General features: G+C 33.7%; 1 protein-coding gene across 1 annotated transcript; it reads right to left on the bottom strand.

Moving 5' to 3' along the window:
- Positions 1–7619: 7619 nt before the first annotated feature.
- On the bottom strand, positions 7620–9162 carry LOC132185057 (transcription factor MYB62-like). Its single transcript, XM_059598881.1, has 3 exons — positions 8865–9162; positions 8625–8754; positions 7620–8526 (listed from the first exon to the last, which is right to left on the bottom strand). The coding sequence occupies exons 1-3, from the start codon at positions 9013–9015 to the stop codon at positions 7944–7946; spliced, it is 864 nt and encodes a 287-aa protein (XP_059454864.1). The 5' UTR covers positions 9016–9162; the 3' UTR covers positions 7620–7943.
- Positions 9163–21075: the final 11913 nt, after the last annotated feature.

Genomic DNA, 21075 nt, shown 5'->3' with positions numbered 1-21075 from the left:
GGGGGTTTAATGGAATGGCTCGGGAAAAAAAAAGAAAAGAAAAAATCAATCTTGAGTGGTTGACCGTCGGTTCAGCATTAATCTCTAATCATCAAATCACAGGAGTCCGACATATATCGATTTCAACACTGGGAAGTGTTGTAAGGAAGTCTGAAATTGCTCAAACAATCAATCACTTGAGAGCATCCACGTTAAGCTCTCCTAACATTTCTTTAAAATTTTAACAAAATCGACAAAAAGCTCTCCACATCAAACTCTCTATCAAACGTTAAATAAAACATTTGATCTCCTCTTCAAATCTAAAGACACGAAAAGCAAATGTTATTTCTTAAAATCTAAAGACACAAAAAACAAATGTTATTTATTTTATAAGATTATTTTATTTGACTCTGGCGCCAAGCTTTTGGTGATTTTTTCCCTCCAGAGTTTCATCTCCTCCCCTTTTTACCTTTTCTCCCCTTCCATTTTTCTTTTCGTCACACCACCAAGAGCAAGAGAGAACATACAGAGATGGAAATTTCTGTCCACCGTCAGCCATGGAAATTTCTGTTTCCATTGTTCTCTCCCGCTCTCGCTCTCGCTCTCTGTGAAATCGATCAGGGACTCTGATTTTATCTGCTCTCAGCCTCTCTCTCTTCTCAGTTTTTGATCTGCTCTCAGCCTCTCTCTCTCCTCGTGTTTGATCTGTGCTTAGCCTCTCTCTCCGTCTCAAGTATGCTTTTCCGACGATTGAACTCTTAGATTTATTTGGGATTTTGTATACTGCAAAACTTTCGGGATTATTATTCGCCATTAATGGGCAGTGTTAAGGACAAAAGCATGCCCGGGTGTAGGCAACCCACACCTAGGTGTTATGAGCTGCAAAATCACCCAGCAAAATACACAACTGCATTAATTGATTGATGTCCATCGGTTAATAAATTAAATGCATTCATCAATGAAATCTCTTGAATTAAAAATGCAGTTGGGCATAAAAAAGAATTCCATGTATATGAGCATGAAAGTGAGTTTTATGGTAGTTAAAGTAGTTTGGTTTCACAATAAAAAAAAATAATATTTAGTTAAAGTAGAAAATTATTTAGAGAGTTTGATATTTGGAAGTCTTTAAAAGTGACTAACCATATCTAAAAACGCACATTTTGAAAGTTAAATTTAACTAAATTTTCAAGAGCTTGATGTGGATGCTCTGACTCGATATACGAATAAACCAATATTCAACAATTGTACGATTTGATGCAGTTCTCTCTCTCTCTCTCTCTCTCTTATTCTCGAATAATCGAGTACCGTCAAAAACTATCATCTCCATCAGCATTAGGTATTTTATCAAGTGAAAAAAGTACAACTCTTTACTTTAGCTATTGTTTTTTCACTACACACTCCAACAGATTCTCTATTTCATTTTCTACTTGCTTTAAAATATTATTTCTCATTTTTTTTATTTATTATATTATTGCCAACACTTAATTAAAGAGAAAAACAAACACATATATAGAAATTATTCATAAAAACAAAAATAGAGAGAAGGGCGTGAGAGTAGGGAGAGCTTAAACCCATCACTCAGCAGTAGAAGAAGACAAAGGAGGGAGATAGAGAGAAGGGCAGGAGGGAGGGAAGAACAAAAAGAAGAGCGAGAGGAAAGAGAAAAAAGATGAGAATAAATAAATGATTTGTGTGAAAGAAAAAAAAAAGGGGGGGGGGAATGCAGTTTACCCCTCCTGAAGTTTCATGAGTTTTTCAAAGTTTAAAAATTAGCAATCTACCCCCCTGAAGTTTCAAAAATTGGCAATTTAAACATTTCGTTACTAATTTCCGTTAAATTGGACGGAAATTTTTTTTAAAAAGCCTAAGGGTAATGATGTAATTTCATAGATTTCCGTCCATTTAGACGAAAAAATTAAACAGAGCGTTTAAATTGCCAATTTTTGAAATTTCAGGAGGTAGATTGTCAATTTTTAAACTTTAAGGTTAAAATTGAAAAACCCCTAAAACTTCAGAGGATAATCTACATTTTTCCTAAAAAAAAAATGTTGCTGGCTTGAGAGAGGTGTTTCGGTGGAAGAATAAATGGTTTTGAGTGAAAAAGAGGAGAATACCGAAACAATAAACAAAGAAAAAGCAATAGTTTGAAATAATATTTTATTCATCTAGTGTGCTACAGTGAATAACACCAAATTGCTATTCACTGTAGCGGTTAAGGCATTCTATCTCATGTGAAGCTATTCTGTTGGAGCTAAAAAAAGAGCAAAAATAGCTAAATGTAACTAATATCTCTCTTTTAGCTAAACCGTTAGAAATGTTTTAAATGGAGGACCCAATTAGCTTCGCTTGAAGCCGGCACCGTCCGTGGCTTTTTCCCTCACGGGCATCCTCCGGTGAGAGCTTATGAGAGGAAAGTTGGCGTCAAGTAATGGAGACGAATGCAAAGACCAATCCAAAAGAGAATATGCAAAAGGAGCACAAGCAATTTGCGTAGACAACCGAAAATGAGAAAAAAAAACCAACCAAATTCCACTAAATGAAATGAGTGCAATATGTATCACAATATCAGTGACACCATATTAGATTCAACGAATACATAAATAGATGAAGAATATGTTGAAGTGGCACTATATATGCCTTTAGATCAAAAAAAGATATTCTCTATTTCACCAATTTCTTCTAAGTTGGATTCACACGTTACTCTTCTTCTTTTTTTTTTTTAAAAAAAAACTATTATGTCCAATATTAACTCTTTTTCATTTGTCCCTTTTAATGCATGCACTTATTGTTAATCCCTCCGGTTATCGTTTACTATGATAAGTGATAACACTTGATCTCAATTAGATCAATTGATTTGATTGAAGCTTATCAACTTTCAAAGTGGAAGCGTAAGCAACGAACATCCTTAAATTATCTTCAACTTTAGTGCCTTTCACTTCAATGGACCTACCTCTATCATGTTTCATAATTTCATTCTTTTTTGACTTTGTACCACAATCATTCATGGGTTACTAGCATCTACTAGCAATTTTTTTTTTTAAGGTAGATGCATCTACTTATTCAAACTATCACTTAATTTGTAATGTCTTTCAAACTTAAAAAAATTATAATATCACATGCCAATCAACCAAGTACTTTTAGTTATCTTATTTGCGGGCTAGATATTAAATCCTAACAAAAGACGGGTAGTACACGATTCACATGACATTTTTTTTGACACAAGCAAACCATGATATGTATGAAAATACAACTAAGGAGTATTATTGTCATTTTGCACACGGCCAATTTTTTATCAGATTTAACGAAAAACCTTAATAGAAGAGATATCGGTAAGGAACACCGAACTTTTTAAAGTTTGGAAAAGTAAAAAAAAAAAAAAAAAAAAAAATGGAGAAATTGAATAATAGTTGAAGGAGTAAAATGTAGGTTTCCTAAAATACAAGATTTCTCACACACACACACCTATGAAAAAGTGTCGTGATATTTCCAATAATTGACACATTTCTTCCAAATCCTTCGGCTTGAATAGGCACACGCTTTGGGTTGGTCCTAGAAGTTATGGGGTTAGAATTAGATGACCAATAAGGGAGGCGGAGGGCTCTTGCGAAGAAAGAAAAGAAGAGAAAAGAAAAGGACGTGTGGGTGTGTGGGAGTTTAGTCTCTTCACGCTTCGGTGTGATTGTGAAAGGGTGATTTGATTGAAAATGTGAATGGATGGGTGTCTAATCCATCTCGCTTTCAAGGTTCCAACTCACATGGAAACTTAGCACAAATTATTTACTTGGGGTGTGTTTAGTAAAGAATTTGAAAAAGGGAGTGAATTGAAATTATAGTAGATTTAATTGATGTAAAAAAAAAGTACGACTATTTTGTATGAAAAAGTGAAAAAAAAAAAAAAAAATTGTTTTTTAGTAATTTTTTTATTTGAATAGTAATAAAAAGTGATTGATGTAATGTAAAAAATAAAAATATTGAAATTGATTTTGAGATGAATTTTTTGGGTCTTTGGGTCCTAACTAGTCCAATCCCTTGGCAATCATGCCCGAACATGCTTAGATGCCCACTTTTCCAAAAGCATAAACTATCTCATCTTGATCCGACTACCGCGGTGCTAGCTCCTGATAAATTTTTGATTTTTTTTGTTTAATTTTTTTTTTTTTTTTTATATATATTCTTTTAAGATAAACATTATTTTTGTATTTTTAATTGTTTGTTAATATTTTTAGTTTGAGAAAAGAAAATAAAATTGTTAACAAAACAATGCCATTGTTAGATCCATAATCAAACTTAATACTATCTTTGACTATTCATTAAACAATAACGATAAGCTAACTGAGCTAATGGGCCAAGTAATTTCCTTTATTAATGCAGTACTAATTGGGTTGCAAGTCCAATTAGTATATACTGCTAATTAGTATTTCACTATAATTGGCTTGCCTCATGACTAAAATGGGCCATGTTGTCCGTTTTAGTTTCTTTTTGTCGGTCATTTAATTAGTATTTTAATATTAAACATGTAAAATATAGGGTTGGATATCGGTTATATCGGTCCGGTTATACGGGTTACCGATTACCGACCAATAAGAAATGATACCAAAAATTATCGGTCATATTGATAATCGGTTAAACCAGTTTTCGTGGGTCGATGGCCATGGAGTAGAAATGTAGAATAACTGGAAAATAAAGAAAAAGAGAAACAAAAAGAAGGAAAAAGCAAATTAATTGATGGGCATACCTTTAGAGAAATCGAAAGTCGAGAGAGTATGAGGCTTTAGAACTGATTTCACAATTTTCTCTGCCTTGGGACTTTGTCGCTGATAGCTTTGAGAGTTTGACAAGAATCGGTGATAGTCGTAGGTGGCTTCGGTTTTTCTAAGACTAAAATTCCCAGATGATAATCCAGAGGCTAATCCAGCAAAACCCATCAATCAATAGAGAAAAATCAACGAAATACTAGAGTCTAGAGATTACCTACGAGGTTGCGACTCGGCAAGAGAGGGGCGTTAGGCATGCGAGTGTGCGACAGTGCGAGAGAGTGAGAGAGGACTAAGGAGACTTGAGAGAGCGGAGGCTGCAGACGGGACTCGAGGGACGAAGGGAGGGAGTTTTAGGGTTAGGGGAAAAGAGAGCTTCAGCTGGTCTATATATTGAAACCAAAATGACGTCTTTTTGGTTTCATTAAAATTATTAAATTATAAAAAATTAAAAATCCTTATCGGTTGCGGTTAACCGATTACCGCAACTGATAACTAAAAATTAAAAAATTTTAACCGATAACTATCGGTTGCGGTTAATATCGGTTCGGTTAAATTCGATTTGTCGGTAATCGGTAATCGGTTAATCTGCCCACTCCTAGTAAAATATTTAATAAAATGAGCAGAGTTTGAAGTAATGGTTTTGCTACTAATATTAAATTATCAATTATTTCAAAATTTTAATCTAATGTGAGATAATAAATATAATCATTGAATCAATATTTTAACAAAAAGTAGGGCTATCAACAACGGCAAATTAGGATTGTGTTCTATAAAAGAATTGTGGGATTGCAATGTTATAATTTTCTTCGGAAAAAAAAAAAAGGATGCTTATTTAGCACTGGGAGTCTGGGATGGTCAAATAGGTGGTGAAAAGGATACACTAGTTGAGAATTTTATAGGACAACTAAACATAACATAAAGATGTTTAGGATTAATCAAATTAGTTGTCTTCCTAGTCATGGTCATGTCCTTGGCATTCTTCTACGTACTCTTTTTTGTTTTGTTTTTTCTATGCTAGAGAACAAAGATTACAGTACTTTCCGTGATTCATCTACACCTCAGATTTTTTCTGTGGTTTACACGATGGCAATACTTTTCCTCCTTGACTTGAGTGACATATTCAGTTAATTTAATATATATCTCGTCTCCGTCAATTAAGCCAGGATTGAATAGAGTACCCTAAGGTTATGGCCTAGCTGGATTGGTCAAAGTTAGCAATGTATCAAGACCAGCAATTTCTTCAATGAATTTCAAAAAAAAAAAAAAAAAAAAAAAAGAGCAGCAAATTACCAAATGACAAGTATGCCAACCAACACAAGTAGTTTTCTTACACGTTAAGCCGTGTCCAAAGGGCAGATAACCTACCAAGCATGGCCATGGATCCACAAGAAAAGCTCTCCTGTTTTGGTTTGAACATGATTTTCCCTTTTTCATTTGTACCTTTCGGGCATTGATGACGAATACCCTATTTATGTAATAACTCGCCATAATGAGGAGAGGGACCTGCGTCGGAAGAAGGGGTTGGAGAAAAATTATGAACAAAAATTTTCTTCAAACTGAATTAAAGAAATTTTCAACAACTCAATTTATAAAACTATAATGTGTCACTTGAGCATGTGAGAATCACATTATTTTTTTTTTAGTAGTTTTATAAAAAATCATTTACTTCTCACATACTAAAAAACACATGACAATTTTATAAAAAGACAATTTATGTCCTAAAATTGACATTTGTCCATTCTCACGTGCTTTTTTAATAGCATGTTGAATCACATGCATCTGCCCATTTTATGTTTCAATTCAAAAATGATCTTATCACATAGCAACGGTCTAATGGGGCTAAAGGTGTTGTCTCATAGTAATGCATTAAGAAGGTAATACAAAGTGGGAGTTTGAAAATATAAACTTTTGCTGAAAACGACTTGAAGTTTATCATACTTTTTGCTGGTGTTACTTGTACTTCCCTCAAGCCTTTGTAGGTGAATTTTGATGATTGAAACCACTATTCACTGATCACCTGGTGCATCAACATGTGGGGGCTGCTTTAGTGCTCACAGTCATGCTTGAACAGAATGTATGTAATTGAGGATTACATATTGAAAAGTCTTTGTTAAACATATTCTGAAAACCCTAAAGAATGATGATCACCATGAAAACAAGGCTAGCTTCCTTCCTAACTATATATGATAGATATGTAGAAAGGATCTTGAAACAAATAGTTTTCACTTTTCATGAGTAGCATGTCCTTTTGATGAATATGATGCCTTCCACATCAAAGAAAAATGATGGTGATTGGACAAGTTCAAAATTCCAGGGAGTTGAGGTCATGCCAAGTATATATTCATTGAATTTATATGTGCAAGGAATTCTCAAGCACTAAAATCTGCAGCCTACGTGGAAGCATTTTGTTGTTTTAGGTTTTCTGCCATGCCATTCTCTGTAATTTTAGGGCTTTTTTTTTTTCTCTACTGTATTGATTGTATTGGAGTCTTTGTCTTGTATACTTTCCCTTCAAATTTCCCCTTCGTATTTGCTTAAAAAAAAAAAAGAAGGGGTTTGGCTTTATAATCATCTTCGGAAAAAAAGAGTTTCAAACTACTTTTAAGAAGTGACAGCCCATATGCAGAGGAGTTGGTCCACAGTCGTAATTATCTCAATGAATTTTGGCAAGCTCTGGTACTTGAATATTTTGGAGAAGAGAAGCATTTTCTGGCCCCCTTCCTGCTTAACAGCACCTTCACCACATTCACCGCCCTTTCCTAAGAAACATGTACATAATAATGTATGTGCCCCCACAACTAGATGTGACTCCACCTTCCTTTCTTTCTTTCTTTTACTTGCTATATATCTATCCCAATATGGTTTGCATTATAGGGTGACATCTGCAAATAATAAATTTATTGGCTTGTTGAAAATGCATTGATAACAACCCCCATCTGGGAAAAGATACATTTGCTTCATCTATACACATGTCTTGTCCAACTCCTATACACCCCACTACAGAATATCACTCACTTTATACATACATCATTCATCAGTAAAATTCAAATTTGCTGTATTTAGATTTTCAGTTTCATAACAAAACCTTCAAAATATAATATTGGGGTAGTTGAGTTACAATGAGTATATAATTATATATATATATAACCCTATCTGGATCAGTACAATGACTAAAATCATGATGATCTATTTAGGTGGGAGGTAGCTTCACATAATTTCATTCATATTCCATAAAGAATTTGCCATGTTGTCAGAAAGCCAATCACTATCCGCCATATGGCAATCAAACAGAGAGTTCTCATAGGTGTCCGTTGCTGACATGGGGTCCAGGATGAGTGCCTCCGTGTCAAAGCTTCTGCTGTCTACAAGGTGACAATCACTTAGATTTGGATGGTTGTAGACTGTAGCAGTGCAATTATCAAAGGCATGGAAAGGAGCTGCTGGGTGTTGAGGAACTTGAGACTCCTCTTTTGAGATTTTCATATTGGAATATTCTGAACTTGAATTTTCATTGTGATGATGATTTAAAGTAATGGGCATCATCAGCTTTCTTGGTGGAGGAGATGCTGAGGATACAAGGGAAGGAGCTGAAGAATTTATAGGGGGGGAAGAAGTTTGCTCCATCTTCTGCAGCAATCTTGGCATCCAAAAACACCTTACTGCATCAACAAACTTCTTGCTATTAGACTCGATATTAAGCTGCCGCGCCTGCTTTTGCACCCTTGTTCTCCAATAGTTCTTGATTTCATTATCTGTTCTTCCTGGTAGATGCTGCGCAATCTTTGACCATCTGGATTTCCCAAAATCAACAACACCAAAAACCAATCAAACCCTAGCCTGCTCAAAATTTCCAAAAACAGAAGAGCAAAAATCAGAAATTAATTTCACCTATTGCCCCACTTGGAATGGAGTTCAAGAATCAAGAGCTGCTCTTGGGGCGTAAGATTCCCGCGCTTAATATCGGGTTTTAAATAATTCAGCCATCTCAATCTACAGCTTTTCCCAGTTCTCTTCAGTCCTTTTACAGTGAAGACAAAAGAAAAAAAGCGAGTCAACTCAATTGAAGAAACGAATTAGAATATCTATCTTATATAATTAATGTGATAGAAAAATGGTTCGTTAATTTACCTGCACATTTAGCCAACATATTCCAACGACCTTCTCCGTGACAGGCAATGTAATGGATGAGCATACTATCCTCTTCAAGAGTCCATGGACCTCTTCTTAGCTCCATATCTTCTTCACTAGATTTGCACACCCTCTTTGTAGCAGCAGGCATATCTTCTCTCTCTCTCTCTCTCTCTTGGAGGGGGTGGAAAAGGTTCCTTTTTTTCTTTTTGTGTGTTTAACTTAGATCTGTGAAAGTAACACTAGAAGCCATGGTTTTATAGAATCCAAGAGGGTTCAAAACTACGGCTTGGATAAAGAAAAGTAATCACTGATTAGAATTTATCCACATGCTCTTGCCTCTCCGTAGAAAATAAAATAAAAAAAATAAAAAAAGAATAGAACTTTTAGAGATGGGCTGCGTCGTAGGTGGCAAATCTAGTTGGCTAGGTGATGGTAAAGATTGGTCCTACCTAGGTTATCTCCCGGCCATGAAAAATACAATTAGAGAGACCCTGACCACATTAAAGTGTTTTCAATCGTCATCAATCAAGAATGATGTGAGACACTTGCTTGGGCTGCTGCCAGCTGCCAGCTGCCTTTAATCCTCATTCAAATCACAAGGCCATGATCATCTCATTGTCTCTCAAGTGGGTCCACCGTGAATTGTTTGTTAATTCATTTGCTTTGATTCTTTGAATAATTTAATCTCGAGTGTACGAAATTAAAATAATATTATAAACGATAATAAAAATGAAGTTGTACGACTATATCTCATTTAATAATTGAGTTTACTATCAGCTTAGTATTAAACTAAAATAGGCTTATATTTAATTGCAAAAAATGCATTTTACCCCCCTAAATTTGATTTCTATTTTAATTTGAACCTCAATGTTTAAAAATTTGCAATATACTATCATAAAGTTTTAAAAATTTGCAATTCAAACCCTCTATTACTAATCGCCGTTTGAGTGGACGAAAATTTCACCACGTGAGACGCACATGACATTTTTTGTCTTATTCTCCCCAAATTACTCCTTTAAAAAAAAAAAAAAAAAAAAAAAACCCTGGGCCACCCCCATCTAGCTAGCTTGGGGGTAGCCGAGCCACCCCCAAGGAGCCAAAGGGGGTGGCCGAATGGCCCAAGGGGTGGCCCAAGTTTTTTATTTTTTTGGGCAATTTGTAGAGTTTTAGATGGTGGAATTTTCGTCTACTCTGATGGCGATAAATAACGGATGGTTCGAATTGAAAATTTTTGAAACTTCAGAAGAGTACATTGCAAATTTTTAAACATTAGGGTTCAAATTGAAAAAGAAGTCAACTTCAAAGGATAAAGTCAATTTTCCCCTAATTAATTAGAGCATTTAGATTGAAAATGCCATTCAACAAACTCTCCACTCAATGTTAGATTTAATACTCTCTCCGAATGTACAGAGGCAAAAGGTGAAAGTTATTTAACTTTTTAATGACATTTCCTGCTTCTCTTTCCAAAAGTGAAAGGAAAAATGTAAAGAAAGCAAAAAAATAATGATATTTAATTTCTTAAAGAGACAAATTTGGTAACATGACAGCGGATTTCACTAATAAAAAATAATATTTAGTTAAAGTAGATAAATATTTAGAGAGTTTAACGTAAATCAATAAAAGTAAATTTTAATTTTTGTTTGAACAGCTCAATATCAATGATTCAAGTGAGAAATTAAACTCATTAAGAGGAGGAGAGATAAGAATTGGGCTTGAAAAAGCCCCGTGTTTCCTTCGGGGAATGATTCATTCCATTGGCTTGTGCTTCTAGATATTGGTAAACAAAGAAGCGTGATTGACTGGGCAAAAAATATTGCATGATAAAACTAAACAAAGTAAACGTGGAAATATTTGTAGTGTGTGTTGAGTAGGGCGGCATTGAAGCATGTTGCGAATTTTATTTGTGTAGTGAAGATATATTATATGCTTTGCTCCAACCACACCAAACATTGTTTTTCCTTATGCCCTGTTTGTTTCTCCAACCCCATCGAAGCTAGAGACAAAGCACTCCCAAAGGATCACGTGCAGATTCCATCAAACTGAAATAGATTAATTATTAATGGTCAAACAGAGTGCAGCTAAATTTGACTGTGTTACTGTTCACCTTCATGTTGCGTCACTTGCAGTCTATCTATAATTGTTTATTGAATACAGAGAAATAAACAAATTCTATTCGAGAATTGTTTATATGCCACTAAAAATTACTACTTTTACTGTTTATCAATGATGTTTGAATATTTAATATTATTTTCTAAGTTGATTGATTTCTTTATGTATTTTAGGGTTTAGTACAAGCCCACTACTTATTCTTTCTATAAATTACGAGTTATGTATGATATTTCAATACAATACTCAACAGTAAAGATGTAGTTTGTAAATTCTCTTTACGCATCCGCTCTCTTCCCTCTCATTTATCTCTTTATTCAATATATTTAATAGATAAGAAAGTAGATGAGTGTTACACATACTCTTAAGGGTTTGTTTGGGTGTGCATTAAAGGGGATAAAAAGTGAGTTTAACACTCAAAAGTTCGTTTGAAGAAAAAATACTCGTTTGGTAAAATAAAAAAATAAAAAGTACTTTTAAAGATTCAAAAAGCTCAAAAATAGTTAAAATGCACTTTAACAAAACCTTAAAAATAAATATTTTGTCAAGAAAAACACTTTTTGCCTTTAAAACTCTATTTCTCGAACACAAACCAAAAAAATGCTCTAAGTATTCACTCTATGACATGACAGTAAAAATCATCATAAAAGTTATACGAAAATAAACACTTGAGGTAGACATGCACTGCTTTTATTTTTTTCAGACTCTATCGCTCTCACATGCACAAAAGAGAGTACTAGGAAGGGAACATTGAATGTGGGGGATAGTAGTGGGGATCAGAGAGGCTTGAAGATATGAATGGATTTGTATGAGAATCAATAATTGAAGGTGCAAGGTGGGATTTGTACTGGTGTGGAGACTTGATTCTCACAAGGATAGAGTAATATTCCATTTCGAGTAAATAGCTGTATCACTGGACAGATGCCTTTATCACTCCAAACCCTTTTCTTTTTGTTATGCTAATTAAACCTAAGGTTAATTGCTCATCATCATATGACTTTGTTTTACATAAAATGTCCATGCAATTTTATTTTTATTCACTATATACAATATTACTTCCCTCAATAATTGCGACTACAAATTGACATGAACATGACAATAATTTAAAGTGCACGCGTGCTTATGTGGCAGAAAACTGCCTATGAATGAGGCTATGAACTAACATGTATTATTTGGAAAGAGAGAGATGGACGAGGCGGAAGGAGGGAGGGGACTGGTATAGGCCATGGCCTCCCTTTCAATATCTTAAAAATAAAGAAATAAATAAATAAATAATATAAGGTATTGGTCTTGCCCATAATAATTTTTGGTTCCGTCCTTGTGGAAGCAAGCATGATGACGATGCATAGTTATTTTGTTTGATATACACGTATGCATTAAAATTTACAAACTCACCACGCAAATTATGCATATCAACATGACGAGTAACTGTAACTACTTTTTCTTCGCGTGACCATAGTAGCCCTACATGTCCACTTAAAATTAATAACAAGATCAGGGACTTCAACGATGAAAAACGGTAGGCACTCCTTCAAGCCCAGTTGTGTCATGGCCTGACCCAGTTTCACTAGAATAACCTAAGAGCATCACCAATGAGTTCTTTAAAATGTACAATTACCCAAAATTTAGAGAAGATTCTAAAAAGCACCCATTTATCAAGCTCTCCATCATTTCTCCACATTATCTATTGTCAGAATCTCTTTGGTGGTTAGTTTTAATCAACTAACAATCAATAAAAAATAATATTTAATTAAAGTAGAGAAATATTTAGAGAGCTCGATATTTAGTGTTTGTAAAAAGTAGTTAGATAAAATAACAAAACTAGATTTTTTTTTAGCTAAAATTTAGAGAGCTCATTGGTAATGCTTTAAGGTGGTTTATGTTGAAAATATTCGCTTCGGGCCGGGATTCGAATTCACGTTCTAGAGCGTACTCAACCGCTTGAAACCAGTTAAGTACTGTGCATATATAGATAATTAGATAGGGGTATCTGGTAATTAAGCTGTGACTTGCGTAATCAATCGGTAGTTTGATTCTAAGCTTGGAGAATCTTGACTCTTCATGGTCACGGCACTTGTTCTCCTCACATGATTCCACATAAAAGACACAAATACTGACTGACTTATGTGCATAAAAAAACAAAGATTGTCTATAATTTGAAAAATTAAATTATTTAATTCTCCGTTTTTATCGACTTAAATTTGTTGAAATAAGTGCTGATTTAACAGTATATCGTAATTCGCTATTTCTGCTTAATTATAATTTATACGATCAGTTTTGCAATGTAATGTATTTGAAGTTTAGATTAGATTCTTATTCTTCCCTTTCCTCATTTCTAATTTGATTTTACGTTTGATTCCACAAAGTACACCATCATTGCATATCCTCATAGCTAGGCATGAGGGCAATATATGCCATTTTCATATGTCGATCGTATGCTCTCTCTCTCTCACATTCCCTTTTCCCAATTTGGTGATGATGGAAAAATTTCAGAAAATAAATAAATAAATAAAAAATGACCCCAAAGTATGGAGGCCAGGCAGTACTATCTACCATGGTAGGTCCTCATGAAAGTATTGGTGGACTGACAATTAACCAAAAATTCCTTGCAAGGCAGCATTTTATTCTTTGACAGAACCTCAAGGTGATGGAACAAAATACAAAAGTAAAAGACCCCACACCCTCCATCCAACCCAAACTGGACAGCATGAAACACAATATGCCCATTTTACAGCATCATCTCTGTGCCACAATATGCCCATTTTATTACTATACCTAATTGAAATCCTTGTTTCCAAGTCATAAGACAAAATTTTCTTCATTATTATCAGCTGGCATATTGAGCTAACCAAGGTGTAAGGTGAAATGTGTAATTAGTAGCTCCTAAGTGTTGTTTCCGAGTCATAAATCTGTCTTTTTCCACTCGAGCAATGATGTTGGATGTCATGGTTTTGCATCATGTTCCTCAAAAGGTAGTTTAATTTGGTTTCTGAAACAATTAAAATGTGCCCACACGAACACTGCATTTGCGCTTGAGGCATGAGGCTTAAAAGTAAGATCCCAACATGTGATTAAAAATAAATAAATAAATAATTTAACCCGCTACACTTGTATCTCACTTTCATCTCTTTTGATTGATGTGGCACTGGCATATCATTTCGGCTAATGTAGCAGTGGCACATCGACCCTTCTTAAAAAAAAATTTCAAAAATTGATGATTACTGTCACATTAATATAATAAAATAAAAGTTTGACAAAAATTAACATTACTTTAAAGAGAAAAAAATTTTATCAGAGATGGAGAGTTACCAATTACCCTTTGCCTTTTTGTTAAAAAAAATTAACAAAGATAGAGATAGTTAACAATTACCCTTTGCCTTCTTTTTTTTTTTTTTAATAATTTATTATTTTATTATTATTATTTTTATTCAATTACCCTTTGCCTCCTTGAATGCATGATAATACAGTTAAATCATAGGTCATCCCTTCAATGACGTGTTTGAATATAGAACCATCATAAATCTTGTCACATCATCGAGCGTTTGGTCATTCAGGAATTTAATTTTATAAACAGTACATGTTCATATAATTGGTACTGTTTGGATATTTATGAGGGATTGGATGTGATGGGTTAAAGTGATAAGAGTTCCACATCAACCCACCCAGTAAACCTGACAATAATCAAGATTCAAGAACGAGTGATTAATATTAATATGTATTATATATTAACTAAAATTCAATGCCATAAGTTTTTGCATTTACATAATTTCTTAATATGTTAGGAAATAAAAAGATAATTTTTTTTTTTAATCTTATGAAGTATATTTTTGTTATTTTAGACAGTAAAAAGGAGATATTATAAAAAATTAAAGCATTATAATTCGAATGACTTATACTAGGAGTTGCATGTAATTCCTTCAAGAGCCCATGAGTGATGCAGGACTGAGGAGGGGTTGTGGTCCAGAATTCAAACAATCTACTAGAGTTCAAAGTCACATTCTGTAGCTCTTCTTTGATGAGCTCACAAATGGGCCATGTTAGTTTTGAAGTAACATGGATTTTTTCACGCTCTGGGATGCACGAATTGCCTCGATCACCAAGTTCTCAACCGCTTTAATGTTGACAATTTTATGGTCGTACCTTAGCAATTTGGTTACCTACTTTTATTGTGGCTATCATGAGTCTAGAATGCTATCTTTCGCAAATCCTCCCTATGGACTCGAATTTGATAGTAACTTGAACGAAGATCTAACTTAGGAACTAGTGTGCTCCTCCCAATTCATCAAGTAGCTCATTTCTAACTAAATTCAGATACTTGTCGTTCAAAACTTGATAGTCCACGCACATTTGCCAAGTTCCGTCATTTTGCGTACAAGTAACCTAGGTGAAGAATAGGGGTTGAGTCGGTTGACAATGGGATTTTATGATGCGGGCGTCTCGCATTTCTTGCACGATCCTTTTTAATCTCTGTTTTTCTGAAAATTTGGGTAATGGTACAATCACACATTGGTTGGTGCACTTTCTAGCAAGAGAGGAATTCAGTGAACTTGTATTCTTTGAGGCGAGAGCCATTTTGGTTTGGAAAAATATTAAAAAATTTCGATAGCAATAATGGTTCCAATTCCGAACTGAGTTCCTTTATTGATGTCGCATCTTCACTCCTTCATTGTAATAAGTATCCCTTACAATTCTTTTTCAAAATTCGTTTCATCACGTGGTTACCTAAAAGTTAGAGAATTTGAATATTTTTTTACCTTGTTTTAATTTAGCATAGGCTAATGAGATTTATAATCTAGAGTGTTATAATTCAAATATATAAACTTTCTTTGAGATAAGAGATAATCTCTTTAAGATAATAGATAATGTAATTTATCTATGGAGTTTCAAATATGTAATTTATCCTAATCTAAAATATACAGTTTATTATCTTGAGTCTTGTGACATGTAAACTTTCTCAGATAAATTATCATGTAGAAAAACATTTTGAATATCAATTTGCCTAAGTGACTAACCAGATGAAATTGCAATAGATAATACCAAACGTACCGTTGTTGGTTTAATTACCGGGCTGTAGGTCTCTGAGTAGTCGATTCCAGCTTGTTGGTGAAATCCTTTTGCCACTAATCGTGCCTTGTAGTGATCAACTAAACCATCCGCCTTCCTTTTTATACGAAATACCCATTTGCATCTAACTAAATTATTGGGTGTAAAAACATGAACTAAACACCAAGTATTATTTTGTAAGAGTGCATCAAACTCATAATTCATAGCCGTTCTCCAGTGAGGATCCATGGAGGCTTGTGTATAGCATGTGGGGATGAGTATTTTGTGGAATCATCAGAGAATGGCTTTGGTTTGGTAATATTATTTTTTGCTCGTGCGAGCATGGGATGGTTATTTACTGGTACGACTGGTATAGGGATATCTGGGTTAGTTTCGGCAATTGGAGAAGATGATGAAGATATGTGATGGAGGGGTTGTTGAGCAGGGGACAACGGCACGTGAGGCGTGGGATTTATTGAGGAGAGAATATTGGGCATATGAGTTGGTGTAGTTTGTGGCGTGGGCTGTGCAGAAGGATAAGTCACGGGTTGGGTGGAGAGAGGAATGGATGGGCACACGGTTTGGACTCTAGTTGAGGGATTATTGTCATGTGTAGGTGGGAATGGGACTCTAGCTGGAGGATTATTACCTTGTACGTGTGGGATTCTAACTGCAGGGGTATTGCCGTATATGGTTGGGATTCTAGATTGGAGGGGTATTGCATGAGGGTAGGTGTCAGACGTAGGAGATAGAGGTTGTTGGATAATAATAGGATTTGTTGGGTAGAGATGGGTATTATCTGGAGGATTTTGTGTTTCAATGGATAAAGGAGTTTGGAGGGGAAATATGTTTTCTTCGAAAACGTCTCTGGATATGTAAAGACGACCAGTTTTGAGATTGAGATACTGATAACCCTTATGACGTATACTATAACCCAAAAAAATACACTGCACAAATCGAGGTTGCAGTTTATGAAAATTATATAGACGAAGATTTGGCCAACAAGCACACCCAAAAATATGTAAAAGTGTGTAATCCGGAGAATCTTTGAATAAAATTTCATAAGGAGATGAATTTTTCAAAAGAGGTGTGGGCATGCGATTTATGAGATAACATGCAGTTTGAAAAGCTTGTTCCCAATATTCAAATGGAACATGAGCATGAGTGAGTAGAGCTAATCCAGTTTCGATTATGTGACAGTGTTTGTGCTCCACAGCTCCATTTTGTTGGTGTGTGTGTGGACAAGAGAGACGATGAGAAATACCCAAATTTGTGAGAATTTTGTTGAGGGAGCGATATTAGCCTCTCCAATCACATTGAATGTTTTTTTTTTTTTTTTTTTTGAGTTAAAATATTGTTCAACATATTTTTAGAATTTCAGAAAAATAGGGCAAACATCACTTTTGTGAGATGTTGGAAATAACCACGTATAATGACTATAGGCATCTAAAAATGGAACAAAAAATTTATTACCATTTATGGAAAACATAGGAGCCAGTCCCCAAACATCAGTGTATATCAATTCAAGAGGATAATTAATACGTGTTGAGGACAAAGAAAAATGAAGTTGTTTGCTTTTTGACATGTGACAAGCAAAGCATGTCAAAGGCTGATTATTTGAAGAAACTAGTAAATTAAATCTAGACAAAACATTTAAACAAATGCAAAAAGCTGGATGCCCAAGCCGTGCATGCCAATTTTGAGGAGATGTGCGTTCCCCAACATGAACATATGCAGTTTTGGGTGACACAGAGGATAAATGAGACTGAATTGCAGACTGAGAGACATATGGAGGTGGACGACTAAGAGAGACCTTGACTGAGAGCTTATATAGCTCACAATCATTTAGGCCTTGAAGAAGAATTTTCCCCGACCCCTGTTCCTTTACAAACAAATACGAAGGATGAAACTCGATGAAAGTATTGGTTTCAAGAGTGAATTTATGAACAAATAGTAAATTTTTTGTGATGGATGGAACATGTAAAACATTTTGCAATAGAAAAGATGCATTAGGAGATGATAGAAGGGTGTCACTCGTGTTTTGAATGGTTAAACCCGTACCATTACCCATACGGACTAGGTTAGATTCGGTGTAGTTGATGGATAGGTGGTTGAGATTATTGAAATTGGATGTGAGGTGATGGGTGGCGCCGAAATCATCGGATGTGAGGTGATGGGTGGCGCCAGAATCAGGGTACCAATTTTGGTTTAGACCGCCTGATGGAGTGGAGAAGTTGGCTTACATGAGGGGATGAGGCTCTCGGGTGGTGATATGTTCTTTATAGCATTGGTAGTAATCAATTGTAACATGACCTAGACGATTACAAATCTAGCAAAGAAGACGTGTGGATGAGGATCCACGGTTGTTGGAGCCACAACCATTTGGAAAGGAGCCATGGTAGCATTCACGGTGGAGGGAGGATCCACAACTGGAGTTGTTGAAGTAGCCTCCACGGTTGCCACGGCCACCGCGGTGAGGTGGGTTTCGGGAGGCAAAATGCACGATTGCCATTGATGAAGGGAAGGAGGTATTGACATGAGGGGAAAAAAAAATACGTAGGAAGAAAAATTGACGTTGTTCTGATACCATGTAAAGTCAGAGAATTTGAATATTTTTCACCTTGCTTTAATCTAGCATAGGCTAATGATATTTATAATCTGGAGCATTACAATTCCAATATATAAATTCTCTTTGAGATAAGAGATAATCTCTTTAAGACAAGAGATAATGTAATCTATCTATAGAGTTTCAAATATGTAATTTATCTTAATCTAAAATACAGCTTGTTATCTTGAGTTTGTTGGGATAAGACAGGAAATTATCTTATGAGAGTATTTATCCTTTACAGTTACTAACAATAGTGTTACTACGTTTTCTTTGGAATATCACTATTTTCATTCATCGTAAGCTTCATGGTTAATTTGGAGAAATTTCAAAAAGCCGAATCATATAAACATTGAACAAAGGAGCTGAAATATTGAACACTCACATTACAAATCATATATATATAAAATCCGAATCACTCTAAAAAATTCTTTAATATTACGACATGTGGCGTAAATCCTTTTTTTTTTTAAATGATAAACTGGTTTTTTAAGGCATAATTTTTGAATCGATTTTTTAAGAGTGAACCGGTTTTTAAATAGTGAACTAGTCATTAAATTAGCTTAATTACGACATTTAATTATATTTCAAAAATTTTCCTTATATGTAATTTCATTAAATTCAAACATTTAATGCACAATATTAAGTATTATTAATGTCCAAATCAAATAAGGAAACAAATAATACAAATCAAATTATTATGTATTAATACTTTTAGTTACTTTAATATTTTAAATTCAAATTTAGAAAAGGTTGGAGAAGACGATTTTTTTTTTTAAATTTTTTTTTTTACATATACTTTGTGCATGTAATAATAGATCATTTATAAAATAAGAATTTTTTTTTTTTTTTCTAAATAATAAGCCATTGAAAAACTGTTTGATTAATAATGGAACAAAATAAAAACCTCCCAATTATTTTGGATTTTTTTTTTTCTCTCACCAATTTAACTTCTTCTTTCTTTTTTTCCCTCTCTCTCTCTCTCTTCCCACGTCTCTCTATCAACTCTTCAAATATAACAACCTAAAAAATCAACTTGAAGTAATTCTTCTTCTCAATCTTCTGTGTATGTTTTTTATTTGAGAAAAATTAAAACGTCAAGAATTAACTTTGTTTTTTTTTTTTTTCCCCTCTCTCCACTCTTCAACAATAATAACCTAAAAATTCAATCCTGAAGTACTACTTATTCTTAACCTTTCAAAAACGCAATTTAAAAAAAAAATCAATTTTTAAATCGTACTTATTAAAACTGCTATCTCAAATGAACCCTTAATACGAATAACACAATCCTCTCTAAACAATTGTAATTGAGTATTAACTGTATTTGTAGGTTGTTTATTTTTTTTAGTTTGTTCTTTGATAAAAATCGCAACTTCTGAATTAAGATAATAAATTGTTTGGATTTTTAGTGGGCTAATGGAAGATTATAGTGTGTTTATTTGATTTTTGTGAAAAAAAAAAACAGATAATTAAACATTGAACCTGAGATGATTTATCGCGTTAAATGCTGAGTGCAATATTTTGTTTTATTAGGTACTTATAAAATAAAATGATTTTGTTTATTTTTGCACGGTATTTGATTCTGTCTTGGGTTTCTATTTAATTGAAAATTTTGTTGCTTTGATTTATCTTCGTGTATCTATGTATAAATTTTTCACAATAGTAAATTGATTATTTTTATATTTGTTTCTCTATAAAGTTTCTTTGTATTGAAATATAATAGGTATTACACCAATACGATTTTATGTTTTAATTCATTTGAATATTTTATTGGATTTTTTTTTTCATTTTTGTGATTTACTTGGATTTTCTAGCATTTTTTGAAAGTGTTGAAGAGATTTATTTGATTGAATTAAATATTGAGTGAAATATGTGTTTTATTTTGTATTAAAAAGAAGAGAGAAGATTTTGTTTATTTTACTCTGTATTTTTCTGAAATGATTAGAATTTTATGGATTTTATTTGTATTGAAATATAATAAGTATCACATCAATAATATCAGAGTTTTCTACTAATTTTCTATTAATATTTTGATAATCGGAATTCAAGTTGTATTCTTGCTATTTTTTTTCCTTTTATACTTTCCATTAAGTACATGTTTGGTACACTTCAAAAAAGAAAAAGTACATGTTCAGCATTGTACTGGTGTATAACATTTAGTATGCATTTTCATTAAAAGAGGCATGATAGATTTTTGCACACACCTATTCTAATTTATAATGAAAAATAAGATGTGATGCGTTTAAGTTTTTGAAATTATATTCTAATATGCGCAGATTATGTGCTAGTTTTTATAATTTAAAGACGGGCATTACAAAAATCATTCCAATTGGAAGGAATAAGTGGAGATTTTTCTTTTTCTTTTTCTAATTTTTCCAAATTAATTTAGAAAAATTTTGGCCCATAAAATATAAACAATGTCCTTGGGCCGAAAACAAAGCAGTAATTTGAACA

The sequence above is a fragment of the Corylus avellana genome, chromosome ca1 (assembly GCF_901000735.1).
Source record: "Corylus avellana chromosome ca1, CavTom2PMs-1.0".
NCBI classification, from domain to species: Eukaryota; Viridiplantae; Streptophyta; class Magnoliopsida; order Fagales; family Betulaceae; genus Corylus; species Corylus avellana.
This window is presented reverse-complemented; position numbering and strand designations above follow the sequence as displayed.

Coding starts and splice junctions, on each gene's coding strand:
- LOC132185057 (XM_059598881.1), bottom strand. CDS start 9,015: ATGCCTGCTGCTACAAAGAGGGTGTGCAAATCTAGTGAAGAAGATATG. Junction 8,755..8,864: donor TATGTTGGCTAAATGTGCAG/GTAAATTAACGA, acceptor TCACTGTAAAAG/GACTGAAGAGAACTGGGAAA. Junction 8,527..8,624: donor CATTCCAAGTGGGGCAATAG/GTGAAATTAATT, acceptor TGGGAAATCCAG/ATGGTCAAAGATTGCGCAGC.